At 41.5% G+C, this 25,449-nt stretch overlaps 1 protein-coding gene and 1 long non-coding RNA gene across 19 annotated transcripts in view; both read left to right on the top strand.

Annotated features, from left to right (window-relative positions):
- KDM6A (lysine demethylase 6A) overlaps nt 1-10,680 on the top strand; it is a 158,176-nt gene extending 147,496 nt beyond the window's left edge. For 9 of the 18 annotated variants that reach the window (XM_061359305.1, XM_061359299.1, XM_061359300.1 and 6 more), the window contains 3 exons: nt 227-368; nt 4,885-5,011; nt 5,933-6,356. In XM_061359305.1, coding sequence (XP_061215289.1) covers nt 227-368; nt 4,885-5,011; nt 5,933-6,226 — 563 coding nt within the window. In that variant the 3' untranslated portion in view covers nt 6,227-6,356. The other 9 variants (XM_061359307.1, XM_061359303.1, XM_061359304.1 and 6 more) reach the window with 3 other exon arrangements.
- A 357-nt stretch (nt 10,681-11,037) lies between these two features.
- LOC133215326 (uncharacterized) overlaps nt 11,038-25,449 on the top strand; it is a 520,488-nt gene continuing 506,076 nt past the window's right edge. Inside the window, exon 1 of the long non-coding RNA XR_009726384.1 lies at nt 11,038-11,050. This is a non-coding gene — a long non-coding RNA (uncharacterized LOC133215326). The remainder of the gene's footprint in view (nt 11,051-25,449) is intronic.

Here is a 25,449-nt window from a genome sequence, read left to right as displayed (position 1 = left end):
TTTTCACTGATAGTTGTTGCTGCTGTGGTATTGTGTGTTCTTTAGCATCATAAATGCACTTTGTAAAAGAAATTCTGTAGAATTCAAGTGTAGTTGTAATGAATGGGTCATTAAAAGGTATAGCCTTAAAAGATATAAATTTGAATTATAATCAAGTTATTTTGGCTGCGGTTGATACTTATTTCTTAATTTCACTAATTGCTTCTGAAATTTTGTTTTTGTACAGCCTGTCAATATAAATTGGCAGTGGAACGGTACGAGTGGAATAAACTGCAGAGTGTTAAGTCCATAGTACCCATGGTTCATCTTTCATGGAATATGGCTCGAAATATCAAGGTCTCAGATCCAAAGCTTTTTGAAATGATAAAGTAAGTTTTATTTATTTGAACATTTACTGTACCCTTTTCCTCTTCAAGCATAAAACAATAATTGATTTGTAAGTAATGCTTTATAAGGATTATAAGGATTAATAAGACTTCTGTTCCTGAGAATCAAGCCAGATTTGGTTTATATTCTGTTTTTCAAAGAATCAAGGTATTACTAAGTTTACTATGTTTTAATTGATGTTCTTGTTGCACAGCTTCAGAGTGATAAAATTAACTTTCTTGTTAAATATGCCATAGCCTTCGTGCAGCAGTTTACAGGCACGATTGAATTAGATGACAAAAGCTGTTCAGAATACTTACTGTAAGAAAAAATAAAATAGGTTATCAACCCAAATATTAGAGTGTTTAGTCATTTTTACAGCAAAGTTAAACTTAATTTTATATTTCTAGAACCTCTAGTTAGTGCTCACATTCTGTCATTTGGAGATTCAGTATAAATGCTTTAAATAGAGTCAAGTAGGAATTTGAAAGCCTCCTACCCTTTGCTTTTTCTTTTGAACAATGAAATACTTGATATGAAAAATGATAATTGAGTTTAGTGACATTTTTTAGATGCATACTCCAAAATGCAGGAATATTACAGGCTTGGAGCATCTTTAGTAATTTTCTTCAAATAGTGCAACTTCAAGCAAATCCTGCATATTTCATGTTGCAGCACCATTATAGACTGAGGGATGAATGAACAGTTCACCATATATCATAGGTTTGTCCTAAAAAAAGTCAGGAATTAATTCCAAATCAAATTACTCATCATGAGAATACTGTGGTAGCAGCACTCTGGTTTCCTTAAGCCTCAGCAAAGGAGCTTCTAGCTTGAGCACGTCTTCAATCTTATCAGCATACTGGATCCACAAGAATTGAATCCTTTTTTAATTTGACTTGAAGTGGACCTTTAGAAAAAAGTGTGGGTTAACATGCAAAAAAGGGCAATGAAAAATAATTTCTTCTTTTCCCCAGTAGGATTTATTGATGACATCTGAGACACCTTTTACAGCAGGATTTTATTTTAGGCTTGAACATCTGTATTGCAGAATAGTAGAATTGCTAAAATGATTACGTAAGAACCAAGAATGTTGGAAGTTTTAAGACAGGTTTTTAGTCACTGCAAAGCTGGATTTTGGAATAACATGTGAATAGTTCCTTAAAAATCTAATAACTAATATCTGGGGTAGAGAGTCTTTGCTGAAGGCTTGACTGTCTTGCCCCTTCAAATAAGCTATTAGTGTTCATATTCATAGTGTCATAGAAGGGAGAGGAGAAACTGAAGAGATACAGTGAGAAATAGGGGGGAAAGAAGCAGGGTGTGGGAGGGAGGAAGCCAAAATGTCCATTAAAAAAAAAAAACCACCAAAAAACCCACGGCACAAACATATTTCACAATTATCTTTATATATCTTCCCAAGCCCAGCAGGCATCTGTTCTAAAGCTCAGAGCAGTTCTAGAGTGTTTTTGGCAAAGTATGATTTTGATATTTCAGCCACCTGTATTTTGCATTTGCACAAGTTTGGGGGCTTTTGCCATGGTTCAGTTTTAAAAAGAGAAACCATGACTGAGCATAGTATCCTTTTCCAAGAGAGCTTACAATATTGTGAAGAAACACAGAAGACAACATGGTAGTTTCCTATCATCTTGCTGGCTGACAGCAGCTCTAATAAGACACCTAAATTTAAGGTGTAGATTACAAATAAACAAGAGGTGCTAAGGAGTGGATACAAAATTAGGTCTTGCATACGTTTGTGTTTTCCAGTCTACTGATACAAAGTACCGTGCTATGCGTGCAAAAGGAAGATACAATGATGAGCTCTGGTTAAATACATCTAGTAACAGTGACATGAGAAAACTTCTTCATTGTGGCCACCTCTAAATCATGGTATAGCTGTTCCTAGAAGTAGGTGTCACCAGAATGCACAGTCTAGTTAGTATCTGACCTTGGCTTTGTAAGCATACTGGAAATGTATAAACATTCATGCATAACTTTTCCTGTAGACTGCTTGTCTGCAGGAAGACAGCACCAGCTGGCAAGTAGCTGCTGTCCACTTTTCCTGGATTTCACTATGTACAAAATAGAGACATTTGTATTTATGTGTATATATATATGTGTGTGCGTGTATACAGGTGTATAAAAACACTTAAGAAATAGTGATTTCTGATACAGCTGGTTGAATTCATCTTGAATAGCTGACTTCTCATTTGTCACCAGGAAAAAAATATATCGGTGACACAGCTGTCATCTTCCTGCCAAATACAGAGTCTGTATCTAAAATTGCACACTGAAGATATCTGAAGTCTTTGGGCAGTTTGACTTGTGTCTCTGAGGCTTTTTAGGTATCAGAATAGTACAAAAGAATATAGCTCTTAGAAAATGATAAAAAGTAGTTTGTAATTCCACTTTGAAAGGTAAATACAAATATGTCTTACTTGGTTATGTGGAAGGAACCACTACAGAAAAAATAAAAGTTAAATTCAAGGATACATATAAATATTAGGAAGCAGGTAAATGATTAGAAGAAATAGAAAAGCATTAGGGAATAATAATAGGAGACACTGCTTTTTGAACAAATGTGAAATCTCCTTACATTTTAGTTAATGTGCAATTCAGTGCTCTCTTGCTAGACAAAAGAGCAAAAGCTGAAGCTTTCCTCATGAGATTTTTTAAAAGATATTAACAGTGGAATTATGAGCAGGACCACAGGCAGACAAAATGATGTAAAACTTGACTGAGGGACCCTCAAGAAAAGAAAAAAAATAACTGCAGGCCTCTCAGATGGAAGCTAGAAGGACTTTTAAAAATGCATCTGAGGAAGAGAAAAATTTTAAGAGGTAGTGGGAACATTGTAATAAAGGCTTAAAAAATTAATTCCAGAGTAACTGAAATACTAAGTTCTTTTACAAAAATAGTTCTAGAAACGTAAAAGAACATGACATGGGAGAGAGGATTGTTACAAAATCATGAAGCCAGATAAAATACATTTTGGATTCAGTAGGGAAGATACATTACTGAAAGGTATAAAGAGGTCAATTTTGCAGTGCCATTGGGATGGTCTCCACAGTTCTAAAGGTTTTACTGGATCTGAATATTCAGTTTTTTTACTGCCCTTCTAGAATCAATCAGGACATCTTCCTGATGTCCATTTTAAATTGTACTTAAATACTTGAATTTGACTGGATGTGGTTTAGTCATACAGTTTACAGCTTGATGAGCTGTTCAGTTCTCTTCAAATTTGGTATATGAAACATGATGTTTGATACAGAAACATGCTTTCATTTTTGCGTTATTCTTACGGTAAGGGTATTAATGAAGCCATAGACTTGGTTTGAGTGAAGATGAATGGTCTGAGTGGAAAACATCAAGAGGGGAATATCTCAAAGTAAGCCTAAGATTCTGTTAACTACTTGGAAACACATGAAAGAAACATTTTTATTTTTCTTTAATACAGGTTTATATATTATATCTTTAAGGCTTTAAAATAGGAGAAGGATCAAGTTTGAAAATATTTTGATAGAACTCTTGAGCACTTTGTTTTCTGTCCAGTGTTTATTATTCCCCTTACATTTTTTCAGTCTTCCTTTTGCATCTAATGAGTAGTAACATAACCACCCTGTGGAGGAGAAGATTAAAGGCTGCAAAGGCTGCAGCTCATATAAATCGGATAGCTGAAAGCTAAAAATTATTGTAAATCACATTGTAATTTAGAAATCTGGCGACCTACTTTGCCAACTTCTTTTTAGAGAATGTATGTAGCTCAGTGCTAGAAAACAAGTTAGATTTTTCTAGTAAAGAAGAGAACTGTATAAAACTGTGAAGATAAAATCGGGGTTTTTGCAGGGGAACTGGGAGTTGTTGATTTGAGTTTGACATTTGACCAGTTCTTGTCTTCATTCCTTTTTTTTTTTTTCTTCTTTTTTAGTAAGGGACTGATTTTTCTAATACCTATTCTTTTTTTTCTGCATGGAAGAAAATATTTTCTCTTTCATTTTTAAAAGGATTTTACTTACACTGTACGTAAAGTTATTCCTGCCAGGACTTGCGGTAGCTGAAAGTCTAGTAGTGCTGAGGGAGTAATAGGGTTTTTAGGATGTAAGTTCAAGCAGTTCTTTGGATGAGGCTGTAGTCATTTACACAACATGTAAACATTTTTAACTTAGAAGTTTGAACTAGCTTTTTGATAATAAATTCAGTATTCAAAATAAAATACATTAATTGCTTTCAAAACCACACTGGTTTATTGTGCTTAAAAAAAGAGCATCCATGCATTCCAGTCAAAACTGAAAACAAAGTTTGTTTGCAAGGCCAGGGGCAGTACAGAAAGGTCCATAATCATGTAGTTTGACTTCTGCCTAAGTCATGAGTCCAGTGATTCTTAGTAGCCAGCTGTTTCTGAAATTGCACAGGAAGAGGAAATTCCAGGTGCCGAGCATTGAAAGAAATTTAATCCTGTTTGAGTCTTCCTATAAAGTTTAATACAGAACTGAACATACAACTCAATTTTGCTTACAGGTACTGCCTGTTAAGAACTCTTAAACAGTGTCAGACATTGAGGGAAGCTCTAATTGCTGCAGGAAAAGAGATTGTCTGGCACGGGCGAGCAAAGGACGAGCCAGCTCATTACTGTAGCATTTGTGAGGTCAGTAAATATATGTGTGGGGCTTGTGTGCTATTATAATAGTTATTTAAATATTGTCCTGTCTTCTGTTGTTGCTATTTTTTTATTGCTTTTAAGTTGCAGCATCTACTGTATACTAACAGCACATATATGTGATCCTGTACAGGCTTCAAAGAGCTTTATCAAGCTGTTTTTCTAGACACAGGCTACAGTCTCTTCCACAGTACTTCCACAGCATTGTTACTCACAAGGTCGATTTTCAATTCTCAGTTATTATAAAAAGTTGTTATTCCTTCCTGCATAAAATTCAGTCTGCTCAGCTTCATTTTGAATGTGTATCTGTCTCCATTTCAGAAGTCAACAGCCCCAAAAGAGAGACAATGTAAGGGCATTTTCTTCACAGGGACATAACATTTTTCCTGGAATTTTTTATTCTACTTTCTGTTAATGATATCTTAAAGTATTGGATAATACTTTTCATGAAGCTTAACAGGAACTAAAGTTTTCTTACCTCCTGAGAATGAGTTTCTAGTCATCTTCTGACCAAGCCTCTTGGGTAGGATATGGTAGCACATGACTGAGTAGTAAGGAAATAAATCATTAACTTCTTTTGCAGACAAATTTAAAAAAGGAAAATTGGGTATAACTGTTGTAAATCCCCACCTTACTGAGTAGCCCCTATTCAGAGTATGAATCATGTTTTGCTGTATTGACCAGAAGCTTTCCCACAGCACTGTTCATGCAGACATCATACGTGTAATATTAGTGGTTTTAGAATATTTCACTTGCCTGAGCCTTAGGATAGATTTTCCCTGAACAAATGTAATTTTTCTCTTTGCATGTGCATGTTAAGGCTGTAAATTTCAAATAAAATATAGTTTCATGGTTTAACTTCTAAAAAATCAAACTGTAACTGTTGACTTTCTGTTCCCTGTCTAATAGGTGGAAGTCTTTGATCTGCTTTTTGTCACTAGTGAGAGCAATTCTCGAAAGACCTATGTCGTACATTGCCAAGACTGTGCAAGAAAGATAAGCACGAACCTGGAAAATTTTGTGGTGCTAGAACAGTACAAAATGGAGGACTTGATGCAAGTCTATGATCAATTTACATTAGTAAGTCAAATTAATAAGTGGGTGCATAAATACATTATTTGTAAAGCACTTGTAGACTGTCTTGGTACTCCATTGTATGAGTACTGTGGACTTGATTCAAATGGAGGTATGGGTTCTGTGTGATATTTGCTGATCAAAACACTGAAGAGTCAGAATTATGTGAAATAGTACAGTAACTTACTGCAGAACATAACCACTGAGTTATCAGGAAAAGTATGATGTTACAATTCATAAAGTTGTGGCTTTAAAAATCCAATAGAGATCACCTGAAGACCATAACTGGATCAGATGGAGATGGGAAGAATCAGGACAGTGAAGCTTGGAGAAACTAGCACCAGGTTCAAGAGCATCTCTAATACATTGGTTGTGGTATGAAGTCAGTATAGCAGCAGAGCATCCTATGCACTCAGACCCCTTCTTTCCCCTTCTTTTTCCCCACCCATCCCCTCCCAAATCAGCACTGTCCTTCTGCTTAGCAAGTGGATGCTCTCAAACAGTTCTGTCTTTTGGCTTGGGGCCTCCTTTGCATTTCAATTTAAAGCAAAAAGCCTCTTTGCCATTATAGCTTTCTGCTATATATGGCAGCCTCCTGCTTTGAACTGTGTCAGCACAACTGTCTTAACATTTCACCCAGGTTTCATTGTTTCAGGCAAAGATGTTTGTAATCACAATGAAAGCGATGCTGGATTTTGTTCATAAGCCTTGCCTTTCTGTCAGAGGAAACAAACGTTGGACTAAGTGTTACAAGAATTTCATGTCAAATTAAATACAACAGCCCAGAAGTGGCTGTGTCTTTTAATTCATTTCCAGGCGCTGCATAAAATGTATGTCTAGACAGTTATTTCATGTAATGCTAGCATGATAAGTTGTGACCTTTTGAGCCAAGGCCTCAGGGTTCAGCAGTAGAGACTGGCAAAGGTGAGGGACCACATCCTCTGAATTTAATTCTTCCCATTGGTCCTACAGAGCCTGAGGTGGCTGAACTTCAATTCATACTTCTAGGAGCCCATTGTCATTACAGTTGGTGAAATACAGAAATTTCAAAGTGATGTTATAGAAAAGCATGTAAATAACCACCTGTTCTGAGATATGTCATCCAGTTGAGTGGAAATGGGCACAAACGTCTTTGTGCAGAAAAGAGGGGAGAGGGAAGGGTATTTTGTTGTCTGTGTTTATAACTTTATATAGGTAACAGTTATATTGTCCCTAGAACAAGGGTTCTCAACCTGTGAGTGGCTCCCTCCCCCACAAGCGCCTGTACTTGCCACCCTGAAGGGCGTTAATAATTGTCCTTCTGTGAAATTGGTGTGCACACTCATTTCTTTTAAAGGGGATACAGTCTCAATTGAGAAGAGTCATAGCCTGAAAGTTGACATCAAAAGAGTTATGGTTTGTTGCAAGTCACAGGGTGAAGATAATTTCAGATGGCAAAGGTGAAATAGGCCTAACAAAGAGGTTCTGTGTTTGGAGCAAACAGGGATCAGCTAGTATTAGTGCTTCATAGGTGGGTACTATGATATGATTTGAAGTGTCTTTAAAGACTGTGAGCAGCTTCTTGAAGGGATTCCATGTCATGACGGGACTGTTGAACAGGAAAAGAAGAGAAGGAAATGCCATCAAAGATTCAGTGTTCTGATGGTAATGCCAGAGAGTGCAGTAATGGGAAATAGTTGGGTATCTTCTAGACCTTGTCTCCCGAAATAGGCAGGAACAAGACACATAAGCTTACTTCACTCTTGAGCCACTCTGGTGGTGTCTTTCATAATTAAAAAAAAAATAATAACCAATCACCTTTCTCCTCATATAAGAGGATCCCTACCACAGATCTCCGAGATCCCTACCACAGATCTCTAACTTCAGAACTTCAGGGCTCTGTATAGTTGTTTAGGTAAAGGGGGCGGGAGGGAAAGAAATGAAGCCTGCAAGGCTTTTGGAGAGCCACAAATGGACAGTCCTTCCCCCCACTGATAAACAGGTTGAGAATCCCTGTTTTAGAGTATTTTCAGATAAATCAAAACTGAGCCCCCACAGAGGTCTTTCCTGCCACAGTGGGACTTACACTGGCAGCTCACATCATGTTAACACAGACATTCCCACAGCATACTTCAGTCTGCAGTATAGGCAAAATCCCAATGCAGAGTAGTCATAAAATGCACGTTGTATCTGAGTAAGTTGGAAAAAAAAATGCCAGTATCCACTTGAAAGAGTCCGGACCTATAAAACTGTAGTGCCTGTGACTTTAAACTCTCATGGTTATAATTTATGCAGGTTTTGGTTATACAACAGAGTTCTGCACCCTTGTAGAAAAGGTAATTTAATGTTTTCTTTTTCAGGCTCCTCCATTGCCATCCTCCTCATCTTGACATTTTTTCATGGACATTAAATGAAAACTTTTCTGATATTCAGGAAGTGACCCAGTTCTGCACCACTGATTTTTGTAGCTATCCCGTAAGGCTGCTGGCTGAAAGCTGTGTCTATGCAACCTTCCAAGTGCGGAGTGTCAACCAACTGGACAGGAGAGAGCACTGCCTCCTACTCCAGAACTCAAAACAAATAAAGCTCATCCAGCTGTACTTCAAAAAAAATAATTCCATGTTTTGTATATATCTGACAAAACTGGCAACATTATACAGACTACTGACTTGAAGACCACCTCTTTTGTATTTCTCTGTTTCTGGGCTGATGAGTTGGTTTCATCCATTTTTCCCCTTCAGAATTTTCCTTGGAAAAAGTACTAGCTTAGCTGGTCATTTCTTTGTAAGGTAGTTAGAAATTTTAAGTCTTTCTTTGGGCAACTTTTTTTTTTTTTTTTTTTTTTTTAATGTGAAGAGTTAGGTGATATAAATTTTTTTACTGCTTTTATGTTTTTCTGTCTTGTTTTGAAACCATAACGGTTACACTTTTGGTTCCTAAATAAAATTTAAAACAATTAACAGCCAAGTCACAAAGATAAATGGGTTGCACATAGACTAAGGAATAAACTTCAGATTTGTGATTTTTGTTTCTAATCTTGATGTAAATTTACACTATTTATAAATACATATTTATTGCTTGAAAATATTTGTGAATGGAATGCTGTTATTTTTTCCAGATTACCTGCCATTGAAATTTTAAGGAGTTCTGTAATTTCAAACACTACTCCTATTACATTTTCTATATGTAAATAAAACTGCTTAGCATTGTACAGAAACTTTTATTAAAATTGTTTAATGTTTAAAGTTTTTCTATTGTTTGAGTTTTAAAAAGATTTTATGTACAGTGCCCAGTTTTTGTTCTTTTTTGATCTGATATATATATTTTATATATACTCTTGTGCTTGTGTATATATATAATATATATAGAAACTCAAATATAAATATGTGTATAAAGATTTAGAGACTAAATTTTTCTCGTTTTAAGTTTTACATCTATGGTAGATTTGAGGTGTCTACTGTAAAGTATTGCTTACAAAAGTATGATTATTTTTAAAGAAATATATGGTATGTATCCTCAGACATAGAATGACCTTCAGACTGGTTTATTGTTAAATTGCACTTTTTGCAATAACAGACCAATAAATAGTTGCTGCCAAAATGTAGTAGTAGAAAATAAGTAATGGCTAAACTTAAAGCTCTCCAAGAAAATACTGGCTTTGACAGGAAGTTTGGCACTAGTTTTAGGGAAGGAATGAAAAAGATGAATTTGAGTTCTGGGTGGGGATATTCTCTAGAATTCAACCAAATGGCAACTTCTATATTACAATATGTTCTATTAACAGTTTAAAACCTTAAGACTGAATCATCTTGGCGTCATTGTTGACCCCGAAAAAGGACGTTGTTTTGTGGTATTCTATTGTATTTTCACATATTTTGTAATACGAATTCACTGGTAAATTTTTGAAGCACTAGGTTTATTTAGGACAAGTTTATAATATATCATTGTAACAGTTTGCAGTTTTAACGATGGTATTTATTTTAAGTTGCTCCTTTCTCATTAGCTTCTTGAAAATGCATTAAATCTAAATTTCAAAATTGATAGCTTTCTGATTGATCAGAGTTGACTGATGTGGAAGGTTCTGCATCAAACAGTTTCTCATAATTTCTCATTAGTGGGGTATGTTAGTGATTGCATTGTTAAATTTTTTGTAATCAATGTGAAGTGTTAAAGGCACAGAGCATGCTGATAGTTTCTTTTGAACAAAAAGAATCGCCTCTTACATTGTAGCTTCAAACGAAGGGTGTTTTAATGAAGAATCAGTACAGCTTGTCTAATGCTGTTACAACAGTTTAACTGTAGTTATAACTGACTTCCTTGCTAGTTCTTACAGCAGTTGGACAAAAGGGTATAGAGGTCGAAGAAAATCGTAACAAATGCTCTTGCCAGCAAAATTACCAACTAGCAGTAAGGAAGGAGGTATTTGCAGTTCTGTAAAGATGTAAGTCTCAGCTCTTGATAACAAACTCTACAAATCATAATTTTTTACTTATGTATTTTATGCAGTCATAAACATTGTAATCTTGACAAACCATGCTGCAACTGAAAAGCTACTCCTTTACAGTAGTCTTAAACCCAAATAAAAGCAAGATAACTTACCTCAACTAATGGTAAACAAAAAGTCCTCGTTTCTCAGTGCTGTAAAAGAATTTTGCTAACTAGGGAAAGAGCTACTGTGCACTAACAAAAAGGGCTTCATACCTTTCTCCCCATTTGGAAAAGAGGATGTGCCATTACCAAGAAAGAAAACTCATATTTCACTGATGACCAGGTAGACCAGATCAGTAGAGCGTCAGGCAGTATTGCTCATTTTGCATGAAGGTTTTGTCATGAATCTGAATTGCTGCAGGGCTTTAATATTTCGCAGTTTTCATACTTCTTAATTACACTATGCTCCTAACCAATGGACAGTTTTGATCTATAAGCTGCTATGATTTAGAATGCTTTTGTTCCATTTTATTAAAAAAAGCACAAGTTACAATATTTTATCAATTGTAGTTATTACGAAGCACTTCTGCTTCTTAAATTATGAAGCACATGATGCAAGTTGAACATTTGGAATCCCTGGATATTTTCAAGCATTAGCAGTTGGGCAGGGCGGGGAGAGATGGGGCTCCTAAGCTGAGTGGAGGGGACTGACTTGCGTTCTGAGGAACCTGAGCTGTTGGAGCCCTTGAGCTCCACAGCTAAGCCCCATAATGCAATGATTCTGATTTGCTTGTGGCTAAAAGCTGTAGTAGCAGGAACATTAAAGATGGAACTCTAAAGGGATGAAAATGGCCAAAGCTGTGATATTCATTGCAAGAATTTCTTTTAAAAGTACAAGCTCATACAACAAAGGGCATTTTTAGGGGGTGGATAAAAGCAGATCTACAAATGGGTGTTTAGAAAAAAAAGAATAGAAGAACTGAGAAGTGTCCTGGAAGAGGTTGACAACAAAGGAATCTGTAAATGGGGAGAGGGAATAATCACTTGTTTCTGAGCTTAATTTAAGTTCTTCTATAAATATCTTTAACAAAGCATTTGATTTTTTTAAGCTTTCCATCAGGCACGTAACCTGGGAGCAGTATCTCTTTGGTTTTATGGCGAAGTGAAGTCCTGTCAATACCTTTGGGAAGTAATGATGTTGGTAGCTATGTAAGAAAGGTCAGTAGAAAGTGAGAGAAGTATCTAGTGACAGAAAATTCCCGAAATGTCCGAATTGATATGGCAGGTAACTTGTTGATCTGAAAGACAAAGTATCCTTAATCTCTGCCTTTCTGGTTGGAAGGATTTTCAAAATAGTATTAAAATGATGTTGCTTTCCTTAAATGGGTACTGCTTGGTTCAGTTCAGCACAGTAGAGCAGGTTCTTGGATCAAAGGTGGGCAAGGCGTGGGGACTCCACATTGGTGATATCCTGGCCACACACACATTTACTGGTTGGGGGATGAAAGACACGAGGGTTCCACTGAGATGATAGGAAAGAGGGTGCTCACCCTTGCTTGCTGCCCTGATCCTGGGAGGAGGCTGAAGTAAAAATGTTATTTGGTGTAGAGGGCTAGAAAGAGGATTTTCAAGCCTGACCTTTCCTAGGTCAGAGCCATTTTGTCAGGACCCATAGCTGGGAGTCATGGCCCCATGGTTCACCAGCTGAGATGGAGACAACAGGTGAAGGTGGTGGGGAAGCATCATCTTCATGTCTGCTTCTGCCTGTGTGGGAGCCAGAGGAAGTACTCCAGTTGGGAGATCAGCAAGCAATGCAGCACAGCGAAAAGGCTGATGATGAGGGTGATAATTTACCTGTGGTGCAGGTCAAAGCCAACCAGCATTGACTTCTACCATTGTGCTGGTGCTAACAGCAGAAGAATGGGGGATGGAGGTGATGCCCAGACAGGTTCAAGATGAAGACAAAGCTGAAGCTCAAGTTCAAGCAAGCTCAGTGCAGGGCTGCTACATGCAGGGCCCCACAGAGGAAGGCAGAGAATGCCAGAGACAATGCTGCTAGCAAGGCAGCAGTGCAGGCACAAGGCATTCCTCCAATAAAGGACGACGTTTTTGAGGTGGGGGCGACATGACACATTTCCTTGTTGGTGCCAGGAACTACATGCAACGCTAAAGAAAATGGCCGGTGGAGAGGGAGAGCAGGCTCCACGCTGTCCCTGGGGCAGAGCCTATGCTGCTGGAGGTTAAATGGGGTGGGGTGTCTAGGCTGGGACCCACAGGAGCAGGCTGGAAGAACTGGAGCGAGTGCCAGCAGCCTTGCTCCAAGGAATGGTGCTGGGCTTTCCACCACTTGCTGCAGCAGTGCCAGTAGTAAGGGGGAAGGATGGCTTGGTAAGAGGTGAGCACCCACTAAAACGTACAAAAGATTAGGTACAGGATGAGGTGCATGTTTTCTTACTTTGGGAAGCCATGAAAACATACCGGAGGGATAGAAGAAGGGGAAAGGTGTACCTCATAGTGAAAACAGCAGTGAGGTTTCAGCTTCCAACTTCATCACTCAGGCAGCAGAGACAGGGTTTTACAGGCCACTACCACCTTCCTGTTGATAAAGCATTAAAATCCAATTGCTGCTGCTTGTGCCTGGGAAATGGCAGAGCATTGTGTACACGCAGGAGTTGGGACACACTTGTGGAAGGTGGAGGTGGGATGGAAATGGGTTTATCATCAGAGCCCACTGCCTCCCTCCAGTCCTGCCCCTGAGCTCCTGAAGGGCCACGGTTCATCTCTCCCTGAAGGCAGCATGATCCAGTTTCCATCAGGATGAAGCACTGCTTTCAAGTGATGGATCCCACAATTCATTTCTGGTAGGAGCTATTTTCAGGCCTGGTTTACATGTGTGCTGTTGCCCAGGATATAGGGAGTGACACATGGTTTGGGACTGAAGGTGGTGAAAAGGGAGACCAAGCCTGAATGGACACAGTGGGTAGCAATTTCGAAGTAGCAAAGCCCAGGCAATGGTTAATTGATGGCCTAATGGTTAAACAAATGGGCTAAAGCACTACCTCCTTTAATTCATGGAGCTGGGAGATAACTTGAAAGAATCCCACCTGAAGCGAGGGCATACAAGCCACCCACTGCTACAGCTCATGGGAACACTGAAATCTGGTATGGCTGTACCATAGGCAGGGACACCTTTCACTAGACCATGTTGCTCTAATTCCCATCCAGCCTGGCCTTGAGCAGTGTCAGGAGGGATGGGGCAGCCACTGCTTCTCTGGGCAATCTGTCCCAGTGGCTCACCATCCTCATGTCCAATAACATGTGGCTGCACTGTCATTTATATCAGCCTTTTGGGCACAGAGAAAGATGAACAGGAATATTTTCAGCTCTTTCTTCCTCTGCACTTTCAGCACCAAACCAATGGGAACTGAGTAGTCCTTTGATGAAACTGGACTTTCCTTGTAGCAGTGGTCAAACATCTTTAGCTTTCAGTGCCACATACAAAGTGCAACTTAACAGTTCTGGCTGATGCCGGAGTTTAAATATGTTCAATTATAATGCATGGAAATTCTAGGGGTTCAGTACATCAGTGCCAGTGGGCTGTGCCACAGGCTGGCTGACCTGTGCAGCAGTAACTCAAAGGACTGTCCCAGCATGTGGAGGAGGCTGAGGGGTGGGCAATGGGAGCAGACAGGGTTGGGTCACCTCCTGTCTGCAGGCCTGTTTCAGATGAGTGCAAAAGTTACCTATTTAAGAACCAAAGTGGACCTCACACAGGAGTGAGTTTTGGCTAGTGGAGGGATGGCTTCACTGAGGCTGTGAAAAAAGGCAAAGAGAATATCTAACAGCCAGTTACAGTTGCCACAGGGTGGGGTATTTGGGGGGGGGGGGTGGTGTGTGTAAGTGTGGAGGGGTTTTTTTAGAGTAATAGCACTGGGCAGCGAGTCCAGCTCAGTGCAAGGAGAGCATCTGCTGCAGTTCGGTTCCAGTAGTCCAACGCTGCTGAGAGTCTTTCAGTAGCACAACAGTTTGAGGGGGACCCACAGCAGGATGGGTGCAAACCCACATCCCCAGGGGCTAGATCAGTCAGCAGGAGGTGTGAGACACGCTGGAGGCGGTTTAGAGCTGTTGCTCTTTAAGACTCTTCCCAGCCTTTTATCTGCTTATGCTTCCAGGCTGATGCAACCCTGAAAGCACTGTCAGAGCACTTGGGAAGGTGAGTTTTTAGGTGGCAAAGTGATCATGGTTACGCTTGAGGAGGCAGACGTGCCTGGACAGCTTCGAGATGCTGACATGGAGTTATCAGATAAGAGTGCAGATACCTGATCCCTGGCTGGCAGATTTAAAACTAAAACCCAAATGGGTTTCAGTGACAGGTTGACTGAACATAATGTTACTTACTGAGAAATGCCAGTATGAGCTCAGCCCCATGGTTACCCATGGGGGTGCCACGCCAAGCACTCAAGTGGCATAACGCTGTGGTTTGCAGTAAAATACTATACTTCTGGACAAGAATTTATCTTAGGAGAAAAAAAAAAGACCCTGGCTCCACATGGGTTAGGTTTCCTTCATCATTATCCATCACGGCACTCAAATGCAACATGAGATTGTGGTATTCCTAAGCATGGATGAAGGAAAATGTTGTGTCTGCGTGTACTGAACCATGTTTGTAACCATGTGGCTATAAGTGCCAGCCTGACATTTAAATCCTACTTCAGCAGCTTTCAGCTTTTATCTGCGTGCCTCAGTCAGACATTCTACAGGGTTATCTCTGAGAGAGATACAGCAGAAAACATTTTCCAAAAAAAAAAAAAAGAAAGAGAACAAGGGGAAAAATCGCAGTTTTTATGAAAAGTGTCTTAAAGGTGCAAATACACAATTTTTTTAAGGTAGGGACTAAGAAGAAAAGGAGCAAAGCCTAGCAGGGCAAAAATCTGGGCAGGCAAAATATCACTTGAACAAGTGTTCAGTGATCCATCCTCAGTTCTGGTTAACAAAGAAACAATATGTGGGTCAGTGGCTGATGATGCCTTTCAAAAGCCACTCCTTTAGCACCTACAAACTGAAAAGCAATGGAATGAGTTTTCCAGCACTGAGCAAAACGACTTGGCAATTACCTTATGTGCAACTTCAGCTCCTAATTTTCAATACTGGTGCACAATGCTGTTTACAGGGCTTGATGAAGCCTTTAGTAATTATTGCTGTGTTATGAAGAGTATCATGGATAATGTTGTCTTACGGCTTATTTACAGAACTACAAGATGGAAGAACCTAAGACAGTGTATGAATGAAGTGCTGCTGTGTTTGAATAGGTATTTGATTGCCCCATGCGTGCCAGGAGCTGGCTATTTCAGTGCTGTCTGGTGTTTCTCCAGCTTGCTAGTCCCACTGGCCTCTGCTGGGTAAGAGCCCAGAGGCCTGCTAGCACAACCCGTGACTCCCTCCCCTCTGGGCTGCAGCCACAAGATGGTTCGGGTGTGATGCTGGACAATACTAAGCTGCGCATTAATGTGGAGACTGTCGGAAAAGTCATTTTGGCCTTAAGCACGGAAATATACCCAGTCCTGGTCTCGAGCAAAGTCCAGTCCCCTCCCCAGCACCCATCCCCTCTTTGTCAGCAGTTCACCCTGGAGGGGGCTGGAGGCAGTGGGAGCAGCAGCAGCAGAGCTGATGGCTGCTGAGGAGGGCCCTGGGGCCACTCAGCACCTCCTCCCCTCACTCCTCACCACCAGCCAGGTCAATGCATGCTGCCAGGCAAACAGCAAACATGGAGACCCAGGAGGGAAAACTCCGAGTTCTGCTGGAAAAGGGTCTTGGGAAAGGATAAGGAGATTCGTTCTGGCAGATTTTAGTACCTGGAGGGAGGATAGAGGGGTGGAGCATCTTGCTTCTCTGTTTCCTTTCCTTCCTGCCAGCTATTATCCACATTTAGCATTTCTGCCTTCAGAGCAAACCCCCAGGGATCTTCAGGGGCAGTGGGTACAGGGCAGCAGCAGATACAAGAGTTAAGAAAGTGGGCTTTTCTGTGGCTGGGAAGAAGGGAAGTGCATTTCTTCTGATTTTCCAGAAGCTTGAAAACACAGGGAAAAGAAGAAACTTACACAGAAAGGAGAGCTGCTCATTGCTTTATGACTTTTTGGTTTTTGCACCTCCTTCTTCCTCCAGCTACTTTGGCAAGCTATCAATCTGCCATAAAAGAAGCCCTCTTTCTCTCTATTCTGGCATATCTTTTTGATTCTCAAGTGTCTTGTATGCCTTATGTGCTCATTTTGGTGCTTTTTAGTGATTGTGTGCTCATCTCTCATCAAAATACATCACCTTCTCTTAACATTTAGCTCCATGCTGTCACTGCTGAGCATCCTTAGTGGGGCCTTTCTGTGCATTGACACACTCCTTGCGTCTCAGCCATGCTTATCACCTTCTCTCAGTGTATTTAATGCTCAAAGGGCAACGAGAATTTGGGTTTGAGGAACAGGTTTGTGTTAGGAGAAACTTTCAGGTCAGAGATATGATAAAGCCATTAGATCAGTGCCCAATTCTGCATTGACAGTGGTGAATACACTGGAATACAAGAAAAACAATTCTTTTTAAAATAGGCATTTCTTGTCTTGTTGACCCATTTGCTTGGGTTGTTTGAGAAAGCATGAAGCGTCTCAAAGTTCTAAAAACTATGAAAGCTGAATGTCCCTCCAACACTCCTCCACCTTAGTTCCCATTGCTGAAATGCTGTTTCAGATGGTGGTTTAACTTGAATTACTCTGTGATTCTTTATTTGGTTTACTCACGTTTGCTTCTTGCCATGCTAAAATGCTCTGACCAGAGTCATAGCCTGCCTGACGCACAGGTCACGTCTTTCCTTCCCTTGCCTCCATAATTTACCATCCAAGTTATTGACCTGAAAATTCATATGCTTCATCCTCACTTCTTCAGCTGGACCTGAGTGGTCTTTCTGCACGCATGCACACAATCACATTTCCCCTTCTCTGATACAGCCTGCATACCTACCCCATGGGAGGCTGCTGCCCTAAATGCCACTCTGGCTGGGCTTTGTAACCCTTGCACCCGGGTTGTCCACATCAGAGAGCATCTCGCTCCTCTTGCTGATCAACTCTGAGTGCTCCTCATGTGTTCCCCTAGGTTTTGGCTTGGGTTTAGGTGACTTCACGTGGCAAAGTTTTCAATGTAATGATGTGCAGTTGATGTGTGGTGATGGACTCTGAGTTCAGCAGGCACAGGGGCATCTGCTGCTTTCAGGGGCTTGGGAAAAGGCCATGGGACAGGAGCTATGCTGGAGGGGACATTATTTTATTATGGCCTTTTTCCCTGTGGTCTGCCGTGGTTATCAGGCCAGCAGGGGAAGGAAATCGGGTTCCAATTAAGAGGAAATGGACTGCAAAGAGTTGCATTTGCATTTTTTTTGCGGTGAAACCTCTCTCACTTTTTCTGTCTTCCCTAATGTATTTGCTGTATCTGTTTGGATGGCAAGTTCCCCCCAGCAGAGTTTTTCTCATCTGATGTGGGGCAGCACTGGCATAAGCACAGCACCTTATGCCACAAAGTCCTCTGCCCCACCATGCTCTCATTAAGTTTGAATTGGAGGACCCAGTGGTTGGGTGATAACGACTCTTCCCTAATTCTTCTCTTTACGATCTGCTTTTGTCTCCTCTGTTGCACCCAAAGAAAGTTTTTCTCCTGGCACCTCTCCAGCTGCAGTGACTTCCAGGGAATGGTTTCTCTCCCCTCTTGCAAGCTGCCAAAGCAGCCCAGGTTATCACAGCCTTTCAGTACTTAGAAGAGGCCTTTAAAAAAGATGGGGAGAGACCTTTTAGCAGGGCCTGTTGTGATAGGATGAGATGTGATGGTGTTAAACTGAAAGAGGGGAGATTCATAAATTTCTACAATGAGGATGGTAAAATCCTGGCACACGTTGCCCAGAGAGGTGGTGGATACACCATCCCTGAAGGCATTCAAGGCCAGGCTGGATGTGGTTCTGGGCAATCTGATCTAGTTGAAGATGTCCCTGCTCATTGCAGGGGGGTTGGACTAGATGACCTTTGAAGGTCCCTTCTGATCCACACTGTTCTGACTTTTTGAGAGCTCCTCTTCAGCCAGGCCCCTGGGGGACAGCAGCCATCTGGCAGCTAGCGTCGATAGACGTCCCTTGGGAGCAAACAGGGTGATAGCTACGCTTCATCTCAGGGTGGGGAAAGGATTTCTCTCCACCTGCTTGCCCCAGGTAAAGCTGGGGGAGTACCACTGCATGTTTCAGCTCAGAAAACGAAGGTCTCAATTTCTGGAGTGAGTAATTGCCCCTTAGCAAGGAGACTGGGGTCTCTAAGGTCATCCTTGAGAAATGACTCAGCCTCAGTAAATGAGGAGGATGGTTAGAAGAAAAAACAGCCTTACAACCAGAGATGAAGTTGTTTTGGGTAAGACGTAAAGAAAGGACGATCATGGTAGTTAATCTCTCAAAAAAATAAACAAGAAGAACAGGTGGAGGTAGGAGAAGGGACAGGTTACAGAGCTACCAGGTTTCACCTGGGAGGAAAGCAAGTTCTCTGAGCCTGAGGTTTCCAAACCCTAAAAAAACAGAAAAAAAAAAAGCAGATCAGCTCTCTTGGATCATTTTGAATCCATGAGAGGAGAGAAACTTGTATTAATCCATATACAGACAGTGAAAGCCTTTTTAAGATGTTGAAATGAAAAGTCTCTCAAGTCTACCTGTCCTCTAAAACTCGGTTAATCTGATGACTTGCTCTTGATTATGATGAAGGTATGTTCTGAATGAGCATTTCCAGGCAGGCAAAGCAGCTAGGCTAGCAAATGAATGTTTTAATAGATCTGGGATCTCAAAGCTCCCATGTGCCATTATGCTGTGCTCACTCCCTCCCACTCACAACACTGGTGTTAAGATGGCTTCTGGCTCCTCTGGATCAGGATCCTTCAAATATTTTTTTTTGTTTGTTTGGTGTTTTTTTCTCCTCCAAAAGGCGGTACCAGTGGAAAAGTAGAGTGTTTCCATGAGAAGACAGTGAGTCACACTTAATATTGCAATAGCTTTATTCATAAATAGCTTTATTCATAAATACTGCAATAGCTTTAGTCATAAATATTGTTAAATTATTCACATCTTTAATTTTATGGACATCACAAAGCTAAAGGCTCCTTTTTCATTGAGGAAGATATTTCCTTAGAACTTTGGAAGTGCGCAGCTTTTCATGAGCTGGGATGTCACCCCAGAGCCCCAGCCCTCGTTCCTAGCTGTTCCTGTGACATTTGAAATCCAGTTAGGCTGACACATTGGGCCAGATCTCCGGTGCTGTGTTTGGGGAGGAATGTAAAAAACAAGATGAAGAGGAACCCTTCTTCTGTTGTGTCCTATCACTACTCCACAATCCTTGAAGCAAAGATTTCCTCCGCAGTTGCCTCCCTTCAGGCTCATGACATCTTGCAAGGCTGACCTCCCTCAGGAAAATCCTCCCCTGCCTGTGCCAATCTGGTTATCCTGTTTTCCTCTGTGCTGCACTGAGAACCCAGCTCTTTCCAGACTCCCTTAGCAGGCTCTGCTCCTAGTTGTCTCCCCATGATGAGCATCTGCCTTTAATGGAGTCATACACACCCTGAGCAGAGTTCCTCACTTGCACCCACTGGGTAGTGTTTCCATCAGACCCATTATTTGCCAACTTTCCTACAGAGCAGCATCAAAGTCTTAGCTGAAGTGAGATGCATGACCTTCCCACTCTCCCTCATGTGCAGACTCCCTACCCTGACAAATGGGGAGACTGGGGTGGGTTTTACGTGGTTTTGCTCTCAACAGATTCACTTAAACTATTATTCCTATTTCTTCTTTGAGATACTTCCTGTGAATATCATTACAAAATACTGATTTGTTTCTTGGGCCTCCTTGTGCTGAGATTGAGTGCTGGCCACAGCAGTTTTTCTGGCAGGCTTTCAGCTTCTGATGTGTTTGAGAACAGGTTTGTTGTCAGCCTCCACTCTTAGCAAGTAGCTCCTTGGATTTATCTTTTGGGGCTGCCTTATTGTAGTCTTGCGTTTAATTTGCCTAATTTCTGCACTTGATTTCTATGTTTTGAAGGGTGTCTGTTTGCTTTGGATCACTGTGTTGTGCTGCTGTTTAGCCACCTGGGGTGTGTGTGTATATATTTTTCCTATTTATTGTCGGTACACATTTACTCTGAACTTCTAATGTGGTATCTTTAAACAGATCCCGCTGTTGCAGGGCTTTTCAAGAAAAACTTGGGCAGACATCACAGCAGATCAGGCTTTCCTGTTTTGCTCCATCTATGGCTTAAAAAGCAGTCAAGAAGCAGCTCACAGAAGTCGTTATAATCTGCAAACCCAGCCTCCACAAGCGTGCCTCCCTCTAGATGAGTTCACCCATCTGCCATGTTGCACGGCTTCATCTTCGTCTGCCAGCAGGAGGTGACTTAGGGTGCCAGAGGCACCTAGAGCCTTTGCCCCCACCTGCTCTGGAAGAAGCAGAGCAGAAATGGGTGTGCTCACAGATCCAGATCTGCACTGGGGAAAAGATGGACTTTGTAGTCACAGCCTTTCCAGTAATTCTTAATTTTGATCTCTGTAGTACTGAGAGTCCTCTGTCCTGTATTTCAGTCTGTGTTTCTGTCAAATTTATGAACAACCCTCCCCACAAAATCCCATGAACACAGATGTCCCTGGGGATGACAATCTTCTGAACACTCTGGTCCAGTTAGAAAAGTCCTGGTTGTTTCCACAGCTTCTGGCCTTTTATATTTCTTCCTTGATTTTCCAGTGCTGAGGGGTTAGAGTTTTTATTTTAGGTAAATATACATTTGTGGGGGTTTTTTTTGTGGAACCTCAAGGTCACATTTGTCCTCTCATGTCCTCCATTAAGAAGCTACTCTTTTGTGTCTTCCTTCCCGGGTAACTTTATGTTGCTGTATATACAGTCCTTCAGTCATCCAAAGGCTGTATTTTTAGAAAGCTCTGTTTGGCTCTTAACTGGGGATGTGCAACCATAAAGTTCATCACTGCTTGGCCGGCCTTTTCCTGCTCTCCCTGCATCCCAACCTTCCCTCTTGTTAAGCAAAATACTGGGTCAGTTGGTAACCCAACACTACTGTTGGATAAAAACACCAAACGGTTTAACTTTGGAGAACCTTTCTTAAAGCATGTTGAGAAAGCAAGTGAATAGCTGTTTGTTAGATTGTCTGGTCATTTTGCTCACAGAATTCAACAAAATTCCTTCTTGTGCGGCTTTTTTCTTTCACAGCCTTGAAGACACAGAGAAACCCATGTCAGTGTTTGTCCCCAGGCAATGCAGCCATTAGATGGAAAGCCCTAGAGCACTGGGCATCACCCCGGCCTTGCTCATCAGGTGACTGCTGTGATCCTCTGGCACTTTGGGAGGTTTAATTCTATGCAGCCTTCACATGGCAAAGACACCCAGTGGGGTCTCCCTCTCTGGTGGAAAGGGAAAGACAGAGCAAGCACTGCCATGAGTGGAAACGGGAAGGGATAAATAATTCATTTCCTGAAACCTGGAAACTGTTCCCATCCCTTGGAAACCTGCTGAAGGGATTTCCATTTTGAAAAACCAGTGGTGATGCAGGGACTCTCTTTAGGGATGAATGAAATAGTGACAAGTGCCCTGACTGGCAAAAAGAGATGTTTAATCCCAGCACTTCCTCCCAGCAGCATCATTCTTCCAGCACCTTTCTCCTCCTTCAGCAGTACCTGAATTGTACCCAAATCCTTGCTTTGTTTTGCTAGTAGAAATTGTGCAAACATTTAAGGCCATTTTCTTTTCTCCATCTCCAGCTTGAGGTGGTGGGGAAAAAATGAGTAAATGTTTACAGCTGCTCCAGCCAAAGCAGAGTGAAAACCCAAAGGTGATCTTCTCTCCTGCTCTCTCTGTACCAAGAATACAGACAGAGGGAGGATTTCATCCCTGTAGAAAGTTTCAAATTATTCCTAATGTCTTAATTATTTTCTTAGAGCAAGAAAAAACTCACTATTTTAAGGCATCGCTAGAGGTATGAATTTGACAAGCCTTTATCCAAATGAATGTTTAAATTTTGAAAGGAAAAGAAATAATCCAGCATGACTGACAAGGTCCTTTTAAAACACATAATAGGCTGAACTTTACATATGTCTGTACGTGTTAGTCTACAAAGCTATCTTTACATGCAATGTAGCAAATGAACTGTGTAAGGCAAGGGCTGTAGCTATATGCATCCTTGCTGAGTAGTGCTATGAGATTGTAAAACTTGACAAACCTGTTCCCTTAAAGCTCCATGTCCTCAGGGAAGAGGCTGGTGTATTCTTGTTCTTCAAACACCTGAAAAGTTTGCTTTAGACTATTGCCATTTGTACTTTATGTTGCAAGGAACAGAGCTTGATCTTTAAAAAACCCACTAATTACATGCAGATGATCCCTAAAGAAGTGAGGGACTCAGAGTGATGCTAGAGGGGGAGCTGGTAGAGCTCTATAGCTCTGGCTCTCCCTGGAGCTAGTCGTCCTTCCTCCACTGAGGAAACATTTGCCTGCTCTTTCCCTTCAAAGGCTAGGAGGAAGATGGGGATCATGTAGCCAGTCCCAGTCCACCCTGCTGGTAGAGAAAAGTGATGGGATTTTAGTGGCTCTTAGGACAGGAGTGATGAGTGCAGCAGCAGTGGGGACTACTTCACAGTGCAGGCATCATTCAAGTCTGGAGACTTGAGGAAAAAGGGACACTTCCTTTCATTGCTCCAGAAGAGCAAAACTGTAAAATGCTGCAAGTAAAGCTATGACAGAAACGCAGGGTTTACTTTTTTCAATGAGAAAATTAGCTTATAGCTCCTGTCTCTTCCCTTCTGGTGGTCTGTGCACTGATGGGTAACCCCACCATTTTATTCTCTGGATTCAGCCATCAAACAGCCACCTCTAGCCTCTCCTTTTTTTAGGAGGTCTTGCCTCCATGAGAGATGCATGGACCACAGCTTTAAGGGCTGACAGCTCATTGCCCATGATAGGGAAACTGAGGCAAAGAGGTTTGGGCACTTCAGTGTCCATCCCTTGTACAGGAAGGACCTCCAGCAATCTCAGGGCCACCCTCCTGCCCAGTGCAGTGCCCCCTGCAGCCACATCACTTCCTTCAAGTGTCCCAGAGGTGGAGACCCTCTCCATTTCCATGCTATTCCTACTGCATCCCATCTAGCCCACTACTATGTAAGCTCATGTGCAGAACAGCTTACCCCCATCCTCTAATTGCTCTCTCTTTAAATTGTTTGAACAACTTTATCAGGTGTCTTTCCCTAGCTTTCCATTTGTCTTTTCTTCTCTCTTCACTTTTTCCTGGACCTCTGGGTCATCCTCACCCTTTCTGTGGGGTCTCTTGTCAGTTGTTCAAGTCTTCCTACAGGAGCAGTGCTAAAAACCCACTAACACCCTCTGGCTGAGGCCATCCTCATGCAGAGGAGAGCAGATGAATCTGGCCATTTTTTCTAATCCATAAGGAAGAAATAGTGCCCACCTCTCACAGCCCCTGTAATGGCCTTGCCAAGAGTAGCTATTTTCATTTAATTTTCCTTTCCTTGAAATTCATGCTTGTTTGTTTTTAATTTCAGGATGGGTACCAAGCTCTTTCAGCACTGAATTAGAGAAACAGGATACAGTAGCAGCTAGACTCACCTATTAATCAAATTAATGTTCCTTGGTGAACCAATTCAGAATACCATGGTGCTGGCTCTTGTGATTTCATAACATCTCATGATATTTAATATTTTTGTTTAAAATCCACTTTCCACATTCATGTGATAATGGGAGAAGCTAAGGTTTCACTTAGCAAGAATTACCAATAAAGCATCTAAAGCACCTGGCTGTAGAGAGTAATTGGCAAATGGGACCGAAGTGCACCCTAAAGTCTCAGAAAACCAGAAGGCAGATAAAAAGCACCTGCTAACAACTGCTGTTGGCTGAGCTTGCTGGCAAGACACTTGCACAAAATGTGCTTGTCTGGCTGCTCCAGTGGACAGGAGCTGTTAAGTGCTGATCTTCAGTTCTCCAAAGTGATGTTTTCTGGGTGGCCCTTTGTGGGAACCTGGGAGTGGTACAAAGTGGGGCAAGAAATTACCACCTACAAAAGCCATGGAGTGAAAAACCTGGACCTCCAACCCTGCCAGGACCAGCTATAGTGAAAGTGCCCTCTGCTACAAGGCTTTGGGGGGCTTTGTGTTTTACCAGACACTTTGACTCTGCATACCTGTGTGGATTTTCCCAGCAAAACACAGCATTCCCTCCTCCTTTTGGACATGCAGCAGTCAGGAGGTACCAGAAGGTGTCAGAACAGCCCAGACTTAAGGGGCACAGACGTAGCTGCAATGTTTGGGAGCACAAAGCCACTTCAGAGTCTCTGTCTCAGTGCCATTTCCCCTGTGCATCAGCCATGTTGGATTAAGAGGGTGGCTGAATGCAGACGAGGATATGGAGTGAATACGTACCTGATGGATCGCTCATGGAAGGCAGCCAGTTTTTACCAATTTTCCAGTTTCCATGATGGGTGCTTTCTCTCTGGGGGGAGAATTGTGTGAAAAATACAATTTAATGCCAACGCTGGCTGCCATTTCTTCCCAAGGGGCTGTGTGGGTCAGGGAGTAGCAGTACAAGCACTGCGGACATGTGCAAAGGAGCTGGCTGGAGATGAGACACAGAGAAGCAGTGAATTATGCTAGGTGAAACTGGGACTCATTTGCCATGCCCACATGTAACTTCCATCCTCCAAAAAATGATGGTGTTAATATATGACCCTAGACAATATCTGGCAGAAAATAGTTTACAAACCTCTTGCTGTAAAAACTTCACAAATATGTAGGATGTGGGGCAGCAAAAGAATCACACCATGAACAGCTTGACATAAGGGCAGCTGCAAACTATCTGCAAATAAAGGAAGGACTGAGGCTGACTGCAG

The sequence above is a fragment of the Neopsephotus bourkii genome, unplaced genomic scaffold (genome assembly GCF_033783945.1).
Source record: "Neopsephotus bourkii isolate Nb327-2 ecotype Australia unplaced genomic scaffold, CSIRO-AGI_Nbou_v1 NB_962, whole genome shotgun sequence".
In the NCBI taxonomy this organism is placed as follows: Eukaryota; Metazoa; Chordata; class Aves; order Psittaciformes; family Psittacidae; genus Neopsephotus; species Neopsephotus bourkii.
The sequence above is the reverse complement of the archived record's forward strand: the minus strand, read 5'-3'. Positions and strand labels throughout refer to the sequence as shown.